Source organism: Diabrotica undecimpunctata, chromosome 8 (genome assembly GCF_040954645.1).
Source record: "Diabrotica undecimpunctata isolate CICGRU chromosome 8, icDiaUnde3, whole genome shotgun sequence".
In the NCBI taxonomy this organism is placed as follows: Eukaryota; Metazoa; Arthropoda; class Insecta; order Coleoptera; family Chrysomelidae; genus Diabrotica; species Diabrotica undecimpunctata.
The window spans coordinates 5,955,939-5,979,227 of NC_092810.1; the positions used below are offsets into that span (position 1 = coordinate 5,955,939).

At 34.2% G+C, this 23,289-nt stretch overlaps 1 protein-coding gene across 1 annotated transcript in view; it reads left to right on the forward strand.

Annotated features, from left to right (window-relative positions):
* The window catches only part of LOC140449201 (protein Wnt-5b-like), a 314,387-nt gene that overhangs the window by 250,720 nt on the left and 40,378 nt on the right, over positions 1-23,289 (forward strand). The window contains exon 5 of the mRNA XM_072542370.1: positions 1,808-1,919. Coding sequence (XP_072398471.1) covers positions 1,808-1,919 — 112 coding nt within the window. The remainder of the gene's footprint in view (positions 1-1,807; positions 1,920-23,289) is intronic.

A 23,289-nucleotide genomic window follows, 5' to 3' on the forward strand; every position in this document is an offset into this window, starting at 1 on the left:
AAATACCACATCAGTTTTCGACCACAGAATATGCAGACATAATATTTGTTTATGGATTCTGTAATGGGAATGGTAGGGCTGCTAGTAGAAAATATCGCAGGAGATTTCCTAATCGTCGAACTCCCAGTCATCTAACATTTGGGTCAGTTTTTAATTATATGCGAGAAAATGGCACTTTTCCTAGTGGAACAACAGAGCGACATGTAGATGAAGCGCAGGAAGATGACATTATGGACGCCGTTACTATGAACCCGACAATAAGCACTAGACAAGTAAGTCGAGAACTCAATGTTACTCAATCAAAAGTAAGTAGAGTCTTACAAAAAAATAATCTATACCCATATCACATTCAAATGGTTCAGCGACTACATGCTGGAGATGAGATCGATAGGTTGGAATTTTGTAGATGGATTAACAATAATCGACCAACGCTATACAGGACACTATTTACAGATGTAGCCCAATTTACCAGAGACGAGATAAATAATTCACGAAATTCACATGTGTGGGCAGAAGAAAATCCCCATGCTATTCGAGAACGTCGTTCTCAGTTAAGGTTTTCGGTTAACGTGTGGATTGGTGTCATAAATAACCAATTAGTAGGTCCTCACTTTTTTGATGGTCCTTTAACAGGGCAGGTCTATTTGAACTTTCTACAAAATATTTTGCCGAATTTGCTTGCCAACGCGAACGCTGCTATCCGAGGGATGTATTTTCAGCATGATGGGGCACCCCCACACTTTTTACTGGCAGTGAGACAACATCTCAATAATGTTTATGGCAACAGCTGTATAGGAAATGCAGGTCCTATTTCGTGGCCTTCAAGATCCCCTGATTTCAATCCCGTTGATTACCATATTTGGGGAAGATTAAAGCAACTAGTTTACGCAGTGAATATTAATAACCGACAACAATTAATTGATAGAATTATATATTGTTGTAATACTATTAGAAACGATCCCCAGAGTATCCGTAATTCAATACGTCAATTAACAATTCGGCAACAAAAATGTGTACGAAGCAGGGTTCCATTTCGAAAATCTATTTTGAATTATTTTTATTTTGTTACCATTATTGTATCTTTTCCAGTTCTAATTTATGGGTTTATCATAAATATGTACATATTTTTAATTTTTTTTTTAAATTGTTCTTCGTTATTGTTAGTAGTTACTGTTTTTTGTTGTGCAGTGACTCAGTTTATCATTTCAATTAAAATGTTTGAAATTTATAACATTTGTTTAAATTAATTACCTTATAATTTGATACTTCATTATGGTTGTTCTACTTTTGGTAAGATTTGATCTTTCACTAAAAATTTAATAAAAGTGCGACACCATTGTCGCATATGTCGTTTTCATTGGCTATTTATGTAGTTTGAAAATCACTTATTGCATTTTAAAAAAAATATATACAGGGTGTAATATTTAATACGAATCCCTAAATTAATTTTTCCAAAGCCAGTCCTGGAATTTTTTAGTTTAGCTAATACCAGTGGAATGCTTGATAGTAGTGTACTGTATCATGCAAAAATTAAAAAAAATCAAATGAGCCGTATAAACACTACAGTAAAATGAAATAAATGGTCAATTACACAAATCACCCTGTTAATTAATAAAGAAGAGGAGTTGACATTTTTTAGTGGCCACATGATATGCTCCTCCCTGTAGAGGGACTCTACATATGGTAGAAGTATGTAAAGTTCCTCATGACTCACCCTGTATTTGTTAGTTATTTGATCCAATCTAAATTTTGCAAAATCTTTGACCGTCCCACTAATTATTATTTGTTAACTATTTTTCTGTTTCAGATTCACTCAAAGCTTTGTAGATGTTAGGGAAAGAGAACGAAAATTTAAGAGAGGAACGAGGGAGCAAGGCAGAGTCCTTATGAATTTACATAACAATGAGGCAGGCAGAAGGGTAAGTATTTAGATGAAAGCATGTTAAATGAAATCCCTGAAAGTCACATAGGTTACTATATTACATATGGTTATGGTTTATATTTTTTGTTAGTTACTTACTGAATAAAAATAATTATGTTATATTATCACTCAATACTTAATACTTATTTCTACTTACAAAAATTGAATGTGTTTCTGAAATTTGAAGACAACTACAAATATCTCGGAAAATAATGAGTTAGGTGTAGGGAATGCTATATAAAAATGAAAGAGTATCATAAATACAATATTTCTAAAATATAAAAGATATTAATACAATATTCAGGCTATAAATACAATATTTCTAAAAAATAATATATAGCGTGTTCCATTAAAAAAATAATTGAGAAAATCGTAATTTCTATCGTAAAACCCGACTATCACGGGTTTTGTTCCTCTGCATGTGTTAGCAGTAAAAAAGAGACATCTCTATGAGAGAAGAGAGCATTTGAGAGCTATAAAAAAAAGAAGAAAGGGCAAGATCAATGGAGAGATGGCAAGAAGAGTGTAACAACCAGGAAAATGTTGCCCAGTGGACCAAGATGCGGATCCCGAGCTAAAGGGACTGGGTAGATTGTCTGTTTTAAGGCGTATCTTCATAGGTTCAGAAAGACACATACAGATAAATGTCTATACTGTTGTTACATAATGCTGGAGTGTAATAGATGTATAGTGGAGAAAAACAGAATGTATAAAGAAATAGGTATGAACCCTGTGACTGTAATAGAGATGATCGTGAAGATGACGGGAAGTACGGAGGGATGGAATAGTGTTCACAATTACTTCCGAGCAGTCATTAAAAAGAAAGAAAAAGAAGAAGAGAAACACAAATCTGCCAATGACAGAGATAAGATCTTATTACTGTTTTAATGGGAATAAGCCAATTATTCCGCATTTGAAGGTTAAAATAAGTTTATTGACTTTTGAATCTTTGATCTTTGAACTTGCACTGATAACTTGTTTACACTCCAACAATTAATAGAAAAAAGAATAGCGGTTGGTACCGAAGTACATTTAGCCTTCATCGACATAGAAAAGGCGTATGATACAGTTCCAAGACTTAAATTGTGGCAAGCTTTACAACAACTCAACATTAGTCCATACCTTTTAGGAATAATCACAGAAGTATACAGGGATAACACTACTTACCTAAAAATCAAAAATAGACAATAGACTATCAGAGCCAATAAAAGTAACTAAAGGACTAAAACAAGGATGCAGTATCTCACCCTTACTGTTTAATTTATATATTGAGGCAGCCCTCCAAAATTGGAAAAACCACTGCCAGGGAATGGGAAACCCCATAGGAAATGTACTGTTCTCCTTGAACTTTGCGGATGACCAAGTCGTCCTAGCTCAAGATTCTTATGATCTAGAATTTATGATAAAGCGTCTATACAGAGAATATATATGGGAGTTACAAGTCAGCATGAAGAAAACAGAATATTTAGTTATCAATTCAGATGCAAGGTTTGAAGTGTTGATAGACGAGGACGTGGAAATCAAACAAGTGGAAAAATTTAAATATTTAGAATAGTTCATTACTAACAACGGCTTGGGAGAAACCGAAATTAAACACCGAATTAATCAGGGACGTAAAATTGTACAATGTCTAAACTCCTTATGGTGGTAACATTTCCATAAGGAACAAAAAAAGAATAGGACAAACCATGGTTGAATCAATTCTTTGTTATGGCTCTGAAGTATAGACTATTAATACAGACCTGGAGAGAAGATTGTTGGCAGTTGAAATGGATTATTTGCGAATAAGTGCTAGAACATCACGGCAGGAAATGAAGACTAACGAATCTATAATAAATAACATTGACGCTACAGAAACGGTCATTGACAAAATAGAAAGAAGAGGTTCAAAATGGTTTGGACACCTATTGAGAATGCCTGACGAATATTGACCTCAAAAACTTCACAAATGGAAGCCCTCTGGAAGAAGAAAGGTAGACCATGACACTCATGGAATGAAAGATTTAGAAGAGCGAATCGAGAGGTTTGGAGGAGGAGCATGCCTTGGACCGGGACAATTGGCGGAGGAGAACGGGAATACGGCAATAGCCGTCTCCAAAATGTATTGTATTTACAAGTTGGATTAATGTCAAACGTCAATAAACTTATTTTAACCTTCAATTGTGGCTTATTCCCATTAAAATAGTAATTACTTTAAAATGCCATAAAAAATAGCTTCAGAACAATAGATAAGATCTAGATAAGAGAAGGGAGTGTTGTAAAAATGTCGTCAGCGTTACAGCGGCCACCCCACTTTCGGAGTACGGTACGTGCGACAGTCAACTGCACACAAGTAAGAGAGGGTGGTTTTAGTTGGTAGGCAGGATAATAGATATCTGAATCTTCGTCACCAATATCTTTAGTACTTTAAACTAAACGAAAACCCAAATTTTAGGGACTCAAAATGGAAGTAGCATAAAAATTTCAAAACCCCTCCCTCAGACAAATTCTGGGTGCGCCACTGCTTGTACCACAATGGAATTATCGACCGATGTCTCACTAAAAATTCACCCTGTATAAAAATATCGATATTTGCAAATATCAAATATTAATTTTTCTCACCGTTAACTTTTCCCATGGCTCATAGATATTCTGTTACATATTCAGCATGTACCTACTTATAACAATTAAAATCATTTGTTACAAGTTTGACATTTAAATAGCAATAAGATAAAGCACACGATTATTTATGTACTTGTCTTGTTTACCTTTGACTATAATAATTTACTTACTGACTTATAACACACACTTATTAAGACATTACCATTTATAATGTAATATGTGACATTCACTTAATGTATTTGAGTTCATTGTTTTACAAATAAAGTGTTAGAAACTACTTTTCAATAAGATTCAGACAAAAATGTGGAAATTAATTGATGTTTATACAGTATGTCGACTAAAAGCAAAAAACCCAAAGTGTTTTTGATGTTATTTATTTATAAAATCTAGCCAGTAGTTAGCATTTTAGTTAACGAGATATTTATAATCGAAAAGTCGTTCTAATAATCATCACAACTAACAATCATCTACAGAGTCGAAAACAGTCAGTATATGAAACTTAAGTATAGAATCAAAAGAATATAGTTATAACTAGACTTCGGCAAATATGCATATTGCATATTTTGCATATTGTGCATATTTTATGCAAATATTTCATATTTTGGCATATTTGTATAAAAGGTTGCATAAAGTGCATAAAAGTTCAGATTTTTATACTGTATTTGAAAATTTTTAAACATACCAATTTATTTCAATTCTTGTATAAAATTTTGTAGTCATTTTAATCAAGAAATGATCTAAGTACGTAATCTCTACAGGTACAAAACATTTACAATTTCAAAGAAGATCAATTTAAGTAGCCCTCAACATTCTTAGAAAGTCTCGGTCACTGAGGCATTCAGTTATTGGATAATCGCTAAGAGTTCGCTCATTTGCATTTTATGATCTAATCCCCAAATCTATCTACAATTTATTGTATCTTAACAGCAGGTAAACGGCTAAGAGTTTTGTTCCTAATTTAGGGATTTTCCAAAATCTCCCAGTTTATTGAATTAGGTACCTAAACATTTCTAATTTGATGCTCAGATTTGTAAATCATTTTTGTTTTGATATTCAAAGCGTAAACACTCGTTGTGCGTAACAAAAAGGAAGATTGTGATTTTATAATGCCTAAAACAACCAGTGCTTCAACTTGGATTAAACCTTATAAAGAGCTGTCTATGGATATGGGAAAAATCTACTGTTCAGTCTGTGGCAAAATTGTAAGTATCTAATATTTTCTATTAAATATCTAATATTTCATACATACAGGGTGTTTCCAAATGACACTTACAACGTTTGACTGTAGATACTTCTCGAAAAATTGAACAAAACGATATAGTTAATGAGGGGTCAAACTTATTTACTTTTCGAGATACAGGGTGTTAAAATTAAAAAAAATTAAATTCTTTTAGTTAATAACAACAATAACTTTAAAACCAATAAACGTATTTACTTGAAATTTAGTACTCGTAGGTTGTTTTTAAATGAAAAATAGCTTCCTTTAGTGAGAAAAAATTGTCCATGGTACAATACAATGGTGTGTATTTAGAAAAATTTTTCACCTTTACTTTTTTTATGAAGTCAGCTATTCTAAAACACAATTATTTTTATTGTAATTGAATTAACAAAAAAAAACTTTTGTTGAATTTTAAAATAAGTTATATGATGTACTAATGGTTAGTAACAAAAACTAATTTGTGGATTAATACTGCATTTAAAACACTTAGCGAGTGTTTTTTTTCCAAACCAGTTATTTGATTAACCAAAAACACCTTGTATATTTTTATATTTTAAAGGTTGGGTTAAAATAAAGGTTTTTATTTTTATTTATAGATAGCATGTGAGAAGAAATTTCAGATAGACCAACATGTGCTTCACACATTGCAAAAAAAGGAAAACATCAAACTTCAATGGCTAAATGTTTCCAATCTACTTCAAAAAAATTAGATGAGCAAGAAATTTTTAATGAAGACTTGTGTCGCGCATTAGTGTCTGCAAACATACCGCTTTCAAAATTAGCAAATGTAAATTTTAGTTCGTTTCTAAAAAAATATTGCAAACTTAATGTTCCAAGTGATCGGTCTCTAAGAAGAAATAATGTGAACGGGCTATACTCGTCGGTGTTAATTAATATTAAGGAAGAAATTGCAGATAATTATTTTTACATATCTGTAGACGAAACCACTGATTCCTCAGGAAAGTATATTGCTCATTTATTGATTGGTGTTCTTAAAGAAGATACCTTACCAAAATCTCATCTTATTTCATGCCAGCAACTTGAGAAAACAAATGCTTTAACAATTTCGCGTTTTATACAAGAAACATTAGCAACTTTTTTTCTTCCGACAACTATTCCTTCTAATAAATTACTGCTTATTTTATCGGATGCTGCTCCTTATATGGTGAAAGCAGGACAAAATTTAAAAATATTTTTCCCAGATTTAATACATGTTACTTGTGTAGCGCATGGATTAAACAGAGTTGCAGAGGAAATACGAAAAAAGTTTCCTCTTGTAAATACCATGATATCCAGTGTCAAAAAAGTATTTCTTAAATCTCCTATAAGAATTCAACTTTATAAAGAAATGCTACCTAACATTCCTCTTCCACCACAACCTATTTTAACGCGATGGGGAACATGGTTAGAAGCAGCTAATTTTTATGCAGATCATTTTGTTAAAATAAAGAACATAATTGATACGTTAACAGATGAAAGTTCCCAATCTCTTTTGGATTCTAAACAAACTTTTCAGAGTAACTTGCTTCAACAAGAACTTTCATTTATAAAATCAAATTTTAGTTTTGTTCAAAAAACAATTACTCAGTTAGAATCACCAAAACTGTCATTGTTCGAAAGTACAGCATTAATAAAAGAATTTGCGTCATGTTGTCGGAACGTTAGAGGTAATATTGGAAAAGATATTTTAAAAAAATTTGAAGCTACTATGGAAAAAAATAAAGGTTACCATATTCTTTCTGAAGTAGTCAGTGTTCTAGCTGGAAATATTTCGGAAACAATTAATTTAGAACCAGATGTTTTGGTTAGTTTGAAAAATGCTCCCGTTACATCAGTTGATGTTGAACGAAGTTTTTCCATATATAATTATATGTACTCAGACAGAAGCCACAAGTTTTTGTTAGAAAATTTTGAACACCACTTGGTCATTTATTGTTACCATAATTCTAAATAAGTTTATTCATACTTAAAAATGATGTAGTTACTTAAAATAAATGTAAATCTTAATGAATAGTAGGAAATATTTAGTTATGTACACTTTTTTTTTTAAATAAAATTGTTACTATTTTACGATTTTTTTATTTATTTGTATGCATATTTTGTAAAATATTTGCATATTTTCGGGTAAACACGTGCATATTTATGCGCATATTTTCTACATTTTTATTTGCATATTTGCCGAAGTCTAGTTATAACCTATATAGAATATACTGTATAATATACAATAAGAAGAGAATTAAAAGAATTGAGACAAATATTCACCAATCAAAATATACAAAATCGCCTCGACAATAATTGACTCCATCATTTAACAATGAATTCATTTATTCATTCATTCATTGAATTGTGAATCATGTCAGTGAAGTCCGATGGACTGGATCTGGACAGTTTACGAAAGATAAGATTACTATGTATTACTCGTGTAGTGACCCAACAGATAGACATCACCGACATGGAGTGGCTATTGCTCTTGACAGGAAGACCAGTAAATCGGTGACAGATTTTGTTCCAATTTCCGAACGAGTCATTTTGATCAAAATGACAGGCAAACCAGTAAACATAAATGTGACACAAGCATATGCACCAACAGCAGATAAGTCAGAAGAAGAAATAACTAAGTTCTATAGAGATCTGGAAAAAGCAATAAGACTAACAAAGAAAGAGGACATAAACATAATAATGGGCGACTTAACGCCAAGGTGGGTAAAGGAAGATATGAAGACATAATTGGAGAGTACGGTCTTGGAGTTAGAAATGAAAGAGGCGACCTGCTGTGTGAATTCTGCCAGGAGAACGGTTTTGTCGTCATGAACACATGGTTTCAGCTTCCACCTCGTAAGTTATATACTTGGAAATCACCAGGAGACCGTCCAAATCGAATAATTAGGAACCAAATTGACTACGTTTTAATAAACAGAAGATTTCGTAACTATCAAAAGAATCGCAGCATATCCAGGTGCTGATATTGCATCCGATCATAATCCGCTAATAGCAGATGTGAGGTTAAAACTAGCAAAAATTAAGAGAACAAATAAAAACATCAGCACGCCTATAAATACAAGAGAACTGATGAGAGACGAAAATCTGAAGAAGAGTTATGCAAATCAAATTAATGAAAGAATGCGAATAATAGAACAAAATGATGATATCGAAGAGATGGTCAATGATATTAAAGGAACGATTCTGGCAGTAAACAGGGAAGTTAAAATACAGATCAGAAAGAGAAAGCATAACGAATGGATGACGGACGAAATTATGGATCTAATAGAAAAGCGAAGACAACATAAACAACAACGTAATCAAGACAAATACAAACAGATACACAAAGAAATTCGCCAGAAGGTTAAGAAAGCAAAAGAACGTTGGATGGTGGAAAGGTGCAACGAAATAGAACAATTGCAGGAAAAAGGAGATAGTTTTGGACTACATAACAAGATCAAAGAAATATTGAATATATACAAAAGCCGTCACAGAACAAGAATACGCAACGACATAAACGAATACATAGAGCCAGAAGAGGAGATAGCAATGGTGTGGAAAGAATACGCAGAAAGACTTTTTAATGACGAAAGACCAACACAACCAACGCGCAAACTTCTTTCCGAAAACTTATCAGGGCCATCAATAATGCGAAGTGAAATAGAATATGCAGTTAGATCCACAAAGATGCATAAAGCAACAGGTCCAGATGAAATTAATATAGAAGCAATAAAACCACTAGACGAGGAGAATATCGAAATCTTGGTAGAGCTGTTCAATAGAATTTATGATACTGGTTACATTCCGCGAGAATGGCTGCAGTCATCCTTTGTGATGATCCCAAAAACAGATAATGCCACAAAATACAATAAACACCGCTTAATCAGTTTAATGAGTCACTTGCTGAAACTCTTTCTTAGAATATTACACTAAAGAATGTACAAGATACTAGAAGAACTTAGCGGGTCAACACAATTCGGTTTAAAGGAGGACTAGGAACAAGAAAGGCAATTTTATGTTTGAACACCTTAATACAAAACTGTTTAGATCAACGCAAAGATGTCTACGTCACCTTCATCATCGACTACGAGAAGGCATTTGACAATGTTAAACATGATATTATGATGGAATTACTACATAGGGCCAACATTGACCAAAAGGAGATCAGAATTATTTAGAATCTATACTGGAACCAAATGGCAAAGGTGAGGATTGATCAAGACCAATATACGGATGAATTTGAAATCCGGAAAGGTGTCCGCCAAGGCTGCATACTCTTTCCGATGCTTTTTAATTTATATATTGAAAATATATTTGAGGAAGTATTAGAAGACACGAAATAAGGCATTAAGGTGAACGGCAAACCAATTAGCAACCTACGCTATGCGGACGACACAGTAATTATAACTAATAATTTGGAAGATCAGCAGTTATTACTTGATAGGGTGAATAGCATAGGTAAAAAATATGGCCTCAAAATCAACATTTTGAAAACTAAATATATGGTCATTAGCAGAAACCCTCCAGAAAACCCGATAATATGCATAGGTGACGATCGCATAAAACGCATGAAAAGTTTTAAATACCTCGGCACCACAATCAATGACCAATCGGATCCACAACAAGAGATAAAAACCCAAATACAAATGGCAAGACAAGCTTTTGTGAAATTCAGACCGCTCCTATGTAATCAAAACCTAAATTTCGAAATACGCTACAGAATGGTCAAGTGCTCCATATGGTCCATCTTGCTTTATGGCATGGAAACGTGGACTTTGAAAAAAACATCTATCAACAAACTTGAAGCATTTGAAATGTGGTCATTGAGAAGAATCATGCGCATACCTTGGGTGGATAGAGTTCAAAACGATGACGTCCTTAAGGAAAGAGAACTCTTTGAATTAATTAAAAAACGCAAGATTAGTTACCTTGAGCACATATTGAGAGGAGCAAAATATGAAATACCAAAGAATGGACAGGAATACACAATACAGGCGAGCTGTATCACACCGCCAAGAACAGAATTCTAGTAATGAGATAGTCGCCTACGCACTTTGGTGTATGGCATGTTAAGAAGAAGATTCATTCATTGTTTAAGCTTTACATTCACTAGAGATTATAGATAACACCATGGCGTTCAAAATCCTATTCTTGGGTGAGGTGGATTATTTCTCTATGTCATTTATAAGTTTCTGTATGTCTTTGCTGCTGTCGTGTTTTTTTATTTCTTTATCAACATTTTCGCTACGGGAGCGGCATCAGAACTTGGACTAATAGTAATAATACAAGTTTGACAACAGGAATAAAAAGTTGCATATATGCATATTATACTGCAATTCTAAGAGACATTTAACTTTTCTTTTACCACTTCTAATGCCAGAACTATGTATATAACTGCTCTTACAGCACACGCTACAAGTATTTTTCCCGTTTGTTTCATTGTGTTTTTTAATACCACTTTTAATAAAGTCATTACTCACTCAAGAAAACCACTTTTGCTGATGCCTACCCACTGAAAGTAAACATGGTAATAGTCGAGAGGCACTCAATTTTCCAACTAATTTGCAATCATTGTCGAGCATCGCCATTGACGTGTATTTATGCAAGTTAGGTATAAACCAGTTCTGCTTTAGGGATATTACTGCTCAGTGTGTAATTAAAAGTTGATTTGTTTGATTACGAACTGATACCTCGAGGTTAGGAGCACGCCATACTGTGCTTCAGCGGCGCGAGTTGAAATATTTTAAGATCATATAGAGTAAAAACTGTAATAAATATATCAAGCATCCTACAGATTAAATTAAATAAGATTTTCTCGTTCGACAATTGCAAAGTATGTACTTTTCTGATATATGGGTGATTTGAAAGTAAATAAAACTGGATGTGATTCTGTTTTGCTTGTAAAGTCAACGAACCAAAATCTTGCTAACGTACAGGTAGATAGCGATATTAAATCGAAAATTAATCTTTCTTCTACAAAAGCTACTGTCGATAGTACTAAGTTGATAAAAAATGAAGTTTTGATTAACTGTAACAACGCAATGTCTTTAGAAAAATTAAAGGAATGCCTTACCAAACAATTAGGAAATACTTATTTTGTTACTAAACCAAAGAAGTTAAATCCGAGATTAATGATTCGTGGCGTAAATGCTGCCTCTCTAGAAAAAACAAGTTTTTTGCAAGACCTTATTACTTTAAATGATCTCAACGTAAATGAAGATGATATAAAAATGGTATACTCGTTTTCATCGTTCTTGGCGTGTGCCTGAAATAAGCTACTACGGAACTTTTAATATTCGTCTCTCTCTGATACACAGATGCGTAATTCAATTGTGCGAGTCACGTTCGTCATGGTAAAGTGCGATGAGAAGGGAATGAAGAGACCACTCACGTCTCCCAGTATTGTAGCAATAACACCGATGCGTTTGGCCGATACGGTGTCGGTGATAAGTTCGGCCTCTTTACAAATACAGACAGCTGGCAGTGACGTGTTTTTTTTAACATGTTACCCTGATCTGTGCAGGTTTTAAGTAGCTGACGAAATAGTTTTTATAAGTAAACAGTTTTTAATTAATTAATAGTTTGAGCTCTTACTGTGTGGAATTCCATTACATAAAATAATACTCTCGACACCTTAAAAATTCCAGTTTATTATAAATTAACTCTGTCTCTTCCGATACCCATTGCAATAATGACTTGTGGCATTGTTCTTGAATGAGCTGGCTAATAGGTTTATAATTGTAGCAATTACCATTGATATTTTATGTTGTTTTAGTCTATTTTAGTCAGTCATTGTTGGAATTTGTTCCGAACAGTTTTACTTATTATTTTTTGTTGTGAATAACTAATTGTTCTATTTAATAAAAAAAATGCCGGGAAAAACGATAACAGGAGAAATGCGACAATGTGTAGTTCATTTATTGGAGTATTTTAAAAAAGAAAAAGAAAACAACGGACCTTTGCTTTCGTTATCATCGGTACATGAACAAGTAGCGGACGCTTTGAAAATCAGTCTTCGCACAGTGACAAGAATAAAGAGTGAATACAAGACAGGGTGCAGCTCTTACTGCACCAGGAGAGTCACGTAATGTACAAAAAAAAGACTAATGATGTCAGCGATACTATAAAAGGAGAGATTAGAAATGTACTGTATGGCATGAAAGCAAAAGGAGAGCACGTTACAATTAAAGTTCTAAATACACAATTAAGAAACAAGCATCTCTATGACGGTTCTGATACAAGTTTGTGGCGTCTTATGAAAAATTGTGGGTTTTCATACAAACTAGAAAATAGTAGATGAGTGCTATGTGAGAAACCATGTATTGTCTCCAAACGACTGTATTTTTTGAGGCATTATATGAGAAATTTTTTAAGTCCAAGCCCACTTCAGTTCGTTTTTTTAGATGAAGCATGGATATTCCTAAAAGGGGCATATAAACGTACTTGGCAAGATGACTGTGTGAAAATCATCAGAAAAGGACACGAAAATACAGGTAAACGCTTTGTTGTTTTACATGCCGGAAGTAGGCAAGGATTTGTTAAAGATGCTGGAATACTGTTTTCTACGAAATCGAAGAGTGCAGACTATCATGATTCTATGGATAAAGAGTCTTTTAAAAAGTGGGTCTCCGAAAAGCTGATACAAATGTTGGAGGAACCATCTCTAATTATTATGGATAATGCCTCATACCATAGCTCTTTAATAGAAAAGTTACCGAATGCCAGTTGGAAAAAATCAGACTTACAAGAATGGTTACGAGCGAAAAAAATTATTTTTGACGACGATTCGGGCAAGACAGAGCTATTGAGTCTTTGTCGCTAGAATAAACCACAAAATACCAGCTACGTTATAGACTAACTACTCCAAGAACATGGGCATCAGGTTTTGAGATTGCCTCCATATCACTGTCAATATAATCCGATTGAGTTGGTCTGGGGCATTTTTAAACAATACCATGATCGTCATATTGGAGAACATGGACGTGGAGATGAAACAGTGAAAAAAGTTTGGGGCGATGCATTAGCTGAGGCAACACCTGCAGTGTGGGCGAGTTGTGTTAACCATACTGAAAAATTAATTCAGGACGACTGGGCAAAAATGGTCACATATGATGAAAATGAAAGTAGGATTATCATCGATTTGGCGGAAGATTCCAATGATGAAGACAGTTCCAGTGAAGACGCTGACTGATTAGCTAATTAATCAAGGTCAGTACGTTGTAACAGTTCAGAATTCGCTACAGTGCTTATAATTTAAAAAATCTGTATCATTTTTTAATTAAAGTGGGTTAAATAATTAACACTTTTTTGGGTATATTTCAAAATCCTTTTCAAATGTACTTTTCGTTATATCCTGTCCTATTGTACTGCAAGCTAGAAAAATACTTCTTCGCAGTTTATTCGTATATTCTGTTATTAGAAATTTAATAAAAAATAATTTATAATTTTCTTTTATAACTATTATTTCGTTTGACATGCTACATTTTGCTCCGCCGCTGGAGGAGGTAAACGAATCGAGCTTAGACAAGGAAAGACAGATGAAACAACTTATTGCAAGTGTTTTTATACGCACACGCCAAGAACGATGAAAACGATTATAACAAAAGTTAAGTTTAAGAAGCGTTTCAACGTCGTGTTGGAGGTTTCACCAGCTTTATACAAAGTGTTAATAGAAAAAGGTTTTTTGTTATGTTAGTGAACACATTAATATTGTAAAATGTTTGAAGCTCTGCGAAGCTGGTCACCAGAAAAAAGATTGTCTTAGTAATTTAATATGTCAGAATTGTTCTGAATCTCATGAAATGAAAGATTCTGCCAGTCAGACTATGTGTTGTAATAGTTTTAAAACGTTAAACTTAAGATAAAAACTTCATTTAGATACAATTTATGTTGCAAACAGTTCAGTTTGTGGTTATTTATTAGGTAAAATTGAGCAACTTAAAACTAAAATTCAGTATGTCTAACAAAAAGCTAAAATTAGCTCATTTTAATACACGTTCTTTGTTTCCAAAATTTAACGTTTTCTTAGATCTGGCAAATGATCACAGCTTTAAAAAACCGCACAGCTTTAAAATCGCATAAAAAATATCAGCATAAAAAGAAACCTTACCTACTGTATTAATTTTAGCTTATCCCTTTTAAGTGGTTCGTTGTTTTTCTCTTCGTCTTTAACAAGTTCTAATACTGCCGTTCTCTTATTATTCTAATACCGCCGTTATAAATTTAATAATGCCAATAAATATTTCCCATCCAATTTAAATTTCGGAGCAGCAGGATTGCCGTGATCGTAAAAGGCGAGCAAGCAGGTAAATTCTAAAAACATTCAATTCAATTGCAATAGAAAGCACATTCGCAAACCGAATAATATCTTCAATAAATTGGAACATTTTTCTCCAAACTGCGACGTCGTGCGGTTAGTAAGTCAGCAGGAATGCCACTCCTGGTTTCAAATAATTGGTGTCGTATTTTACATGAACTCCGTTTTTATGCAACTGGAGTAACAAGTACATGAAGGTGTGTATGTGAAAAAGTGATGGCTGAAAGGTTAGAATGTGTGTATTTATAAATTGTGATCGACATTTTCGATTTAGAACTAATAAAATAAAACTAGTAGGATTTTTATTACTTTAGGATCTTGCGTGCATTGGGTCCGTTACACTAGAGTGCATTAGATACTTTCAAAACGCACAAGAAAACAAACTCGAAAGTATTGCGTAAGGTTATATATATGCGAACAAACTTAATAAATTATGTTGAAAACTGTTTCAGATTTTTGTCCTTTTTCTAATTAAGACTACATACTATGTATAGAAGTTTCTGCAATACCTAATAGTAAGTTTTATTATGTAATTTTCATTCAGTGGCGTCCTAACGTTAAGTTCGTGTTCAAAGCAATATACATAGGCATTTTTTCTCTACTTTTCGCTCACACACAGAGAGAGAGAGAGAGAGAGAGAGAGAGAGAGAGAGAGAGATTGGCATACAGATAATAGTAAAAATAGAAATAGCTAAAGCAGTAATAGGATTTACGCCCATATCAGACAGAGTTGTGCTATTGAAAATTAACTCCAGTTCCGCTAATATAAACATCATTTAGACATATGCACCGACATCAGAATCCAATGAAGAAGAAATAGAAAATTTCCATCAGACTCTCGAAGACCTTCTAAAACTAACCAAAAAACATGAAATTACTATTACAATGGGCGATTTCAATGCCAAAATAGGACAAGGTACAGTCGAGAATGTTGTGGGGTCATATGGTCTTGGCATAAAAAACGAAAGAGGAGAAAGACCAATCCAATTCTGCCAAGAGATGGATATCCCAGGGAAAATCATAAGAAACCAAATTGATTTTCTTAAGCTCTTCTCAATGACCACATTTCAAATGCTTCAAGTTTGTTGATAGATGTTTTTTTCAAAGTCAACGTTTCCATGCCATAAGGAAAGATGGACCATATGTAGCACTTGACCATTCTGTAGCGTATTTCGAAATTTAGGTTTTAATTACATAGGAGCGGTCTGAATTTCACAAAATCTTGTCTTGCCATTTGTATTCGGGTTTTTATCTCTTGTTGTGGATCCGATTGGTCATTGATTGTGGTGCCAAGGTATTTAAAAGTTTTCACGCGTTTTATGCGATCGTCACCTATGCATATTATCGGATTTTCTGGAGGGTTTCTGCTAATGACCATATATTTCGTTTTCAAAATGTTGATTTTGAGGCCATATTTTTTACCTATGCTATTCACCCTATCAAGTAATAACTGCTGATCTTCCAAATTATCAGTTATAATCACTGTGTCGTCCGCATAGCGTAGGTTACTAATTGGTATGCCGTTCACCTTAATGCCTAATTCCGTGTCATCTAATGCTTCCGCAAATATATTTTCAACATATAAATTAAAAAGCATCGGAGAGAGTATGCAGCCTTGGCGGACACCTTTCCGGATTTCAAATTCATCCGTATATTGGTCTTGATCAATCCTCACCTTTGCCATTTGGTTCCAGTATAGATTCTAAATAATTCTGATCTCCTTTTGGTCAATGTTGGCCCTATGTAGTAGTTCCATCATCATATCATGTATATCAATGCCTTCTCGTAGTCGATAAAGGTGAGGTAGACATATTTTTGTTGATCTAAACAGTTTTGTATTAAGGTGTCCAAACATAAAATTGCCTCTCTTGTTCCTAGTCCTCCCTTAAAACCGAATTGTGTTGACCCGCTAAGTTCTTCTAGTATCTTGTACATTCTTGAGTGTAATATCCTAAGGAAGAGTTTCAGCAGGTGACTCATTAAACTGATTAAGCGGTGTTCATTGCATTTTGTGGCATTAGCTGTTTTTGGGATCATCACAAAGGATGACTGCAGCCATTCTCGCGAAATGTAACCAGTATCATAAATTCTATTGAACAGCTTTACCAAGATTTCGATATTCTCCTCGTCTAGTAGTTTTATTGCTTCTATATTAATTTCATCTGGACCTGTTACTTTATGCATCTTTGTGGTTCTAACTGCATATTCTATTTCACTTCGCATTATTGATGGCCCTGATAAGATTTTGGAAGGAAGAAGTTTGCGCGTTGGTTGCGTTGGTCTTTCGTCATTAAAAAGTCTTTCTGCGTATTCTTTTCACGCCATTGCTATCTCCTCTTCTGACTCTATGTATTCGTTTCTGTCGTTGCGTATTCGTGTTCTGTGGTGGCTTTTGTGTATATTCGATATTTCTTTGATCTTCTTATGTAGTCCAAAACTATCTCCTTTTTCCTGCAATTGTTCTATTTCGTTGCACCTTTCCACTATACAACGTTCTTTTGCTTTCTTAACCTTCTGGCGAATTTCTTTGTGTATCTGTTTGTATTTGTCTTGATTACGTTGTTGTTTATGTTGCCTTCGCTTTTCCATTAGATCCATAATTTCGTCCGTCATCCATTCGTTATGCTTTTTTTTTCTGATCTGTGTTTTAACTTCCCTGTTTACTGCCAGAATCGTTCCTTTAATATCATTGACCATCTCTTCGATATCATCATTTTGTTCTATTATTCGCATTCTTTCATTAAATTGATTTGCATAACTCTTCTTCAGATTTTCGTCTCTCATCAGTTCTCTTGTATTTATAGGCGTGCTGGTGTTTGTATTTGTTCTCTTAATTTTTGCTAGTTTTAACCTCACATCTGCTATTAGCGGATTATCAACATATATATTGCAAATATCAACATACGATTTCTTAATATTATTCTGAAGCTTTTTTATTGTGGCATATTAAAGTAATTACTATTTAAATGTTTAAATTTACTAATGTTTGTATTTTGAGAACGATTTCCGAAGTGGAAATTGAAACATCAATAAACTTTGATGCATTAAATTATGGAGTGAAGGATTTAGAAGAGCGAATCGAGAGGTTTGGAGAAGGAGCATGCCTTAGACCGGGAGGATTGGCGGAGGAGAACGGGAATACGGCAATAGCCGTCTCCAAAATGTATTGTATTTACAAGTTGGATTAATGTCAAACGTCAATAAACTAATTTTAACCTTTAATTGTGGCTTATTCCATTTTAAATAGTAATTACATCAACATACGACTCAAAATAATTCATAAGAAAATGAGGCCCAAGATAGATATAAGACTACTAAAAGAAAATGACACTTAGAAAAAAGTAAAAGCAGAGATTAATAAGAATTTGGCGAAAATAGTTGAACACACTACTAGAGGCATAGAAGAACAGTGGAACGAAATGAAGAAATAAGGACTCGATGGTAAGGATATAAGACTGATCTTAAACTCATATCGTCAACAAAAAGCTACAGTACGATTAGAAAATTAACTTTCCGATATCTTCACAGTCGAAAAAGGAGTTAGACAGGGTTGCGTATTATCACCGGCATTACTTAACGTATACTCTGAAAACATCTTTAGAGAGGACTTGGACGAATCCGAAGATGGGATTGCTGTAAGTGGCCAACTTATACAGAATATTAGATATGCAGATGATACAGTGTTGCTGGCAGATAGTGCGCAGAGGCTTCAAAGGATGATTAATAAGAACACCAACATAAACGCTCAAATTACAATAGGGCGATACACCGTTAGAAAGAGTGGAAAAAATATGCTATTTTGGCTGCAATACTAAGGATACTTGGGATCACAGCTACGAAATAAAAACTCGTATTGAAAAAGCCAGAAGCACTTTCAACAGCCTTAGGAAGATTCTCTGCAACTTATCTTTAGATATCAATATACGCATAAGAATTCTTGGATGTTACGTCATTCGTGTCCTCCTCCATGCAGTAGAAAGCTGGAGCTTTACAGAAGATGCCTTAAAAAGATTAGAGGCATTTGAAATATGGTGCTACCGATGTATGTTGAGGGTCTTATATATACACCATACAAGTAACATACCTATTCTCCAGCGGCTAAGAAAAGACAAAGAAATTGTTAACACCATAAAAAGCAGAAAATTGGCTTACTTCGGCCACATCATGCGTAATGATAAATACCGACATCTACAGTTAATTCTGCTCTCCCTTAGGCCGGCTTTCACCATACGCTCGAGTCCCTCCACTGATGATGGTAGGGCTCGAGTCATCGCTACCTTCCATTGCGTAACACCTTTATACACGCTCCAATCATATCTACATCGCACCCGCCGGGTAGACGTATCCTTAGCAGGAGTACCGTCCACTGTGAAGGCGATGTACCTATGGTTGGTACCAGTGTACTCCGCCAAGACCGCTCAGTCACTTACGTGCTGAGCGACCTCGTGAGAGCCACAGGCGTCAATGTGCGTACCAGAACCGCCTCACACAAACGTGGGCTTCTGGCCGATGTTTAATACCACCAGATCCAGGGCCCCCAGGCAGTCTATCCACATCTCTCGGCTGCGATACCGCAAATCTAGAAATGTACGTTGAACAACAGCCCCTGGCCCATATAAAGTTGATACGAGCAATATTTCCCTCGTTCCTTGCCTCTGCAGTCCTATATATGGTTCTCACAGAAATGTAACAATGGACAAATTTTTAACGAGCTTCAGCTTGGCCGATCTTCTTTTGAACGAACAAAAGAGAGCTTCCACTTCCAGAAAAAACAAGTATGTTTGTGTCGAATATACTCAGAAAAAACAGAAACGTTATTTTACTCTCAACAATGCACCACGACCATTTGCTAGACGAATTAACGGGCAAACCAGAAATCATCATTGATTATAATAAATTCAAAGCCATGCCTACAAATGCATTTGCTCTGACTGACTACAGGATGGTATTTCTGAAGACAGCAACGAAGATTTACTTATTTCCGTTCATTCTAGTATACTTTGCGCATCTTAAACGTTTGTTTTTTATTTAGTCTTTATTTTATTTCTTAGAAATAGTTGTTTTGTATTTGTTTAATTTAGGTTTTTGTGTTTTATAGTACTCATGTGAAAAAGATAATAATCTGTTAATTTTATTTTCAAAGCATGAGTTTAAATACAAGTTATAATAAATTTGTGTGCAAAGTTTGTGACGGGTAGCTCTTTCGAGGCGACAGACTCAGTAAAACACAGGTTAAAATAAAAATAAATCTATTAATTCTAACGTATGAACAAAAAAATTAAATATATTCTATACCCCCGCCTGAATCCCGCGAGAGTGAATTCCCCAGCGTACGTCTGTAAAAGAAAAATTATTATTTTTCCAGCGGAAGCGCCAAATGCTCTCGCAATCAAAATATTCGATTGTGCAGATCCACGTTATACTCTGAGTCAGAGTTGACGGTAACGTTCAATCCACTATACCCGCGAGTTCTGCTTGATTAAGGACAGAGCATAATCCTTACTGCGGAAGTCTTTCTGTCTGGGTTGGCTCGCAGATTCAATGCACTAGCGTGCCAGGGAGCCTAGAGCGTTAACCACAAGACTCATTTAACTCCGGCAGCCGCCCGTTTTAAATAGCCGCTCCGGACCCCACCTCGTCGTCTTGTCGTGGAAATGGATGCGTGATTATCGACACTCCTACGATTCTAACTGTTGAACGCTGTTGCTGTAGGACGTTCAGCACATCGTTACAAGTTTTTTTTGTTTATTTTAATTATATATTTAAAGAATTGACAAGTTCTCAGACCGTTTTTCCGAAAATATTTGTTTTTTGGACCTTTTCTAGATTTGCGGACGGCTAGTCCTACGTTAAATTTTGTGTACCATCATATCACGTTAACCCTGAAAAGTGAATTAGGAAGTATAGAAAATAGCTGGTTTATTAATTAAAGAATAAATAATGAAATAAATGTTCTTCTACATATTTCTTTGTTTAGGTTAAAATACTAAAAGTACTTAAAAGAGCTTCTCGTTCTTTTTATCTGCTTCCTCGTTCTCCATATTCGATTAAATGTCTTGGTAAATTAATTACTTTGGGTTGTAAACATCACATCAGTTTCTAATTCGATACTTCTGTATCTCTTAAGACAATGTTTGATTGATTTATTGCTCTCTAATTAAATAAGAATTTGCATAATAAATATGCAAGAATGCTGCTACTGGTTTTAGTTAATTAATACAATATATCACCCGTTCTTCTATTTTTCAGAGCTGTTGCTTAATATAAAGGCGTGTCAGAGAATGACGGTTGAATTTTGAATGTTTTAAAGAATATTTCTGTTGCGAGGTGTTATAAATGGACATTGCATGGAATAAATTCTCTCCGCTGGGATAAATTTATTGCATAAAATATTGCATGTTTTAAAGTTGTTCCAATAAATCGCGCTAAATATTTTCAAAATAAATCGAATATGTTTATAGATCAATCAAGTTAGTAAAAAATAAATCTTTTTTCATCACAACCGTATAAACTGGTTTGAGAGTTAAAGTGTGTAGTATGAGATATTATAAACAGACTTTCATCTAGGGATTAATAAATTTTTCAGTGAAAATATTTTTAACCCTTTAAGCCACACGAAAAAAATTCTGGAATGGAGACCTAGACACGATGCTTGCGAAGAAGGTGGTCAGATGACATCAAGCGCATTCATCACAACTGGATTCAGGGTGCTCAAGATAGAATGCATCGGAATTATTTACGGGAGGCCTATGTCCAGCAGTGGACTTAAAACGGCTGATGATGCAGCTGCAAGTTTATATGATAAACTTTTTTCAAATTTTTTTCAGATAATAGTTTGGAATACTATAGTTAGTACATCAGTTACTAGATTTTGAATATATTTTTGTTTTTTCTATGAAAAAAATGCCAGTCAACCGTTGTACCAGAGTTTAATCAAGGAATAATTTTCATGCTAGTTTCTCTGGTACATAGGGTGTACCAAATAATAAAAAGTGTATCACTAATAGGTATAGGACTTTAAATAATACAAAAATACTGCACAATATTGTAATAAACAAACAAAAATATAATAATAAAAATATCCCGTTTTTGAGCACTGCTGGCATCGTCTTCGCTTAGTTTTCTGCGGCAAATGACCAACATTTTGAAAATACTCTCAAAGAATAGGAAAGCAACCGGTCCAGATGAAATTCCAAGTGAAACTGCTCGACGACAAGGGCAAACATTCTATTCTAAGCCTCTTTAATAAAATATACGAAACAGGACATATACCAACAGACTGGCTACTCAACATTTGTAATGATACCGAAAAAAATAAATGCCAAACAGCGTGGCGATCATCATAAAATGATAAAGCAAACAACTACTGACTTTCCTTTTGGAAAACAATCTCTATCAAATGAATAGCTTCTTTAAAAAGAAAAAACACAGAAGATGGACATGGGAAAGTCCTGATGGAAAAACAAGGAACGAAATCGACTATTTCTTAACAAACAAAAAAGAATTATTTAAAGACGTAAATGTGCTAAACCAGTTCAGTACAAGCAGTGATCATAGGTTAGTAAGAGCTAAAATAACGATATCAACTGAAAAAAAAAGACTCAAAATGATAAATAAGAAACAACCAAAGAAATGGACAAAACCAACTAACATTCAGGAGTTCGAAAAATATATTGGTAATTCAATGAAAGATACAACAACAGCAGACATCAATATATTGAACAAACAAATAGTCAACACACTGCAACAGGCTCAAACTAAATATTGTCGGACAAGCAAAAAAGATGAAAAACTGAGTCAACCCACGAAAACCCTTATAGAACTAAAGCGACAAATGAAAGGAGAAAACACTACAAGCAAATAAGCGATAAATCAAACAAATAAGACGATTACAAAGGCAACAAGAAAAGACATAAGAAACTACAATGTAGAAAAAATAAAACAGGCAATAGAGCAGAATAAGAACATGAAAGTTTTGAAGAGGAGCGTACAAAAGGGGAAAATAGAAATTAACAAACTGAGAAACAGAACTGGAGTAGAAACAATGAACAGAGATGAAGTATTAAGAATAGTCGAAGAGTTCTACACAGAGTTATATAGATCAAGAAAAAAAGATAACAATACGGAACCTCCAATTACACTAAAAACTGGGGTATTAAACCAAGGATCAGATTTAATGCCCGATATAACAAAATCAGAAATCAAAGAAACCCTGAAGAAAATGAAAAATAATCGAACCCTGGGTGAAGATGG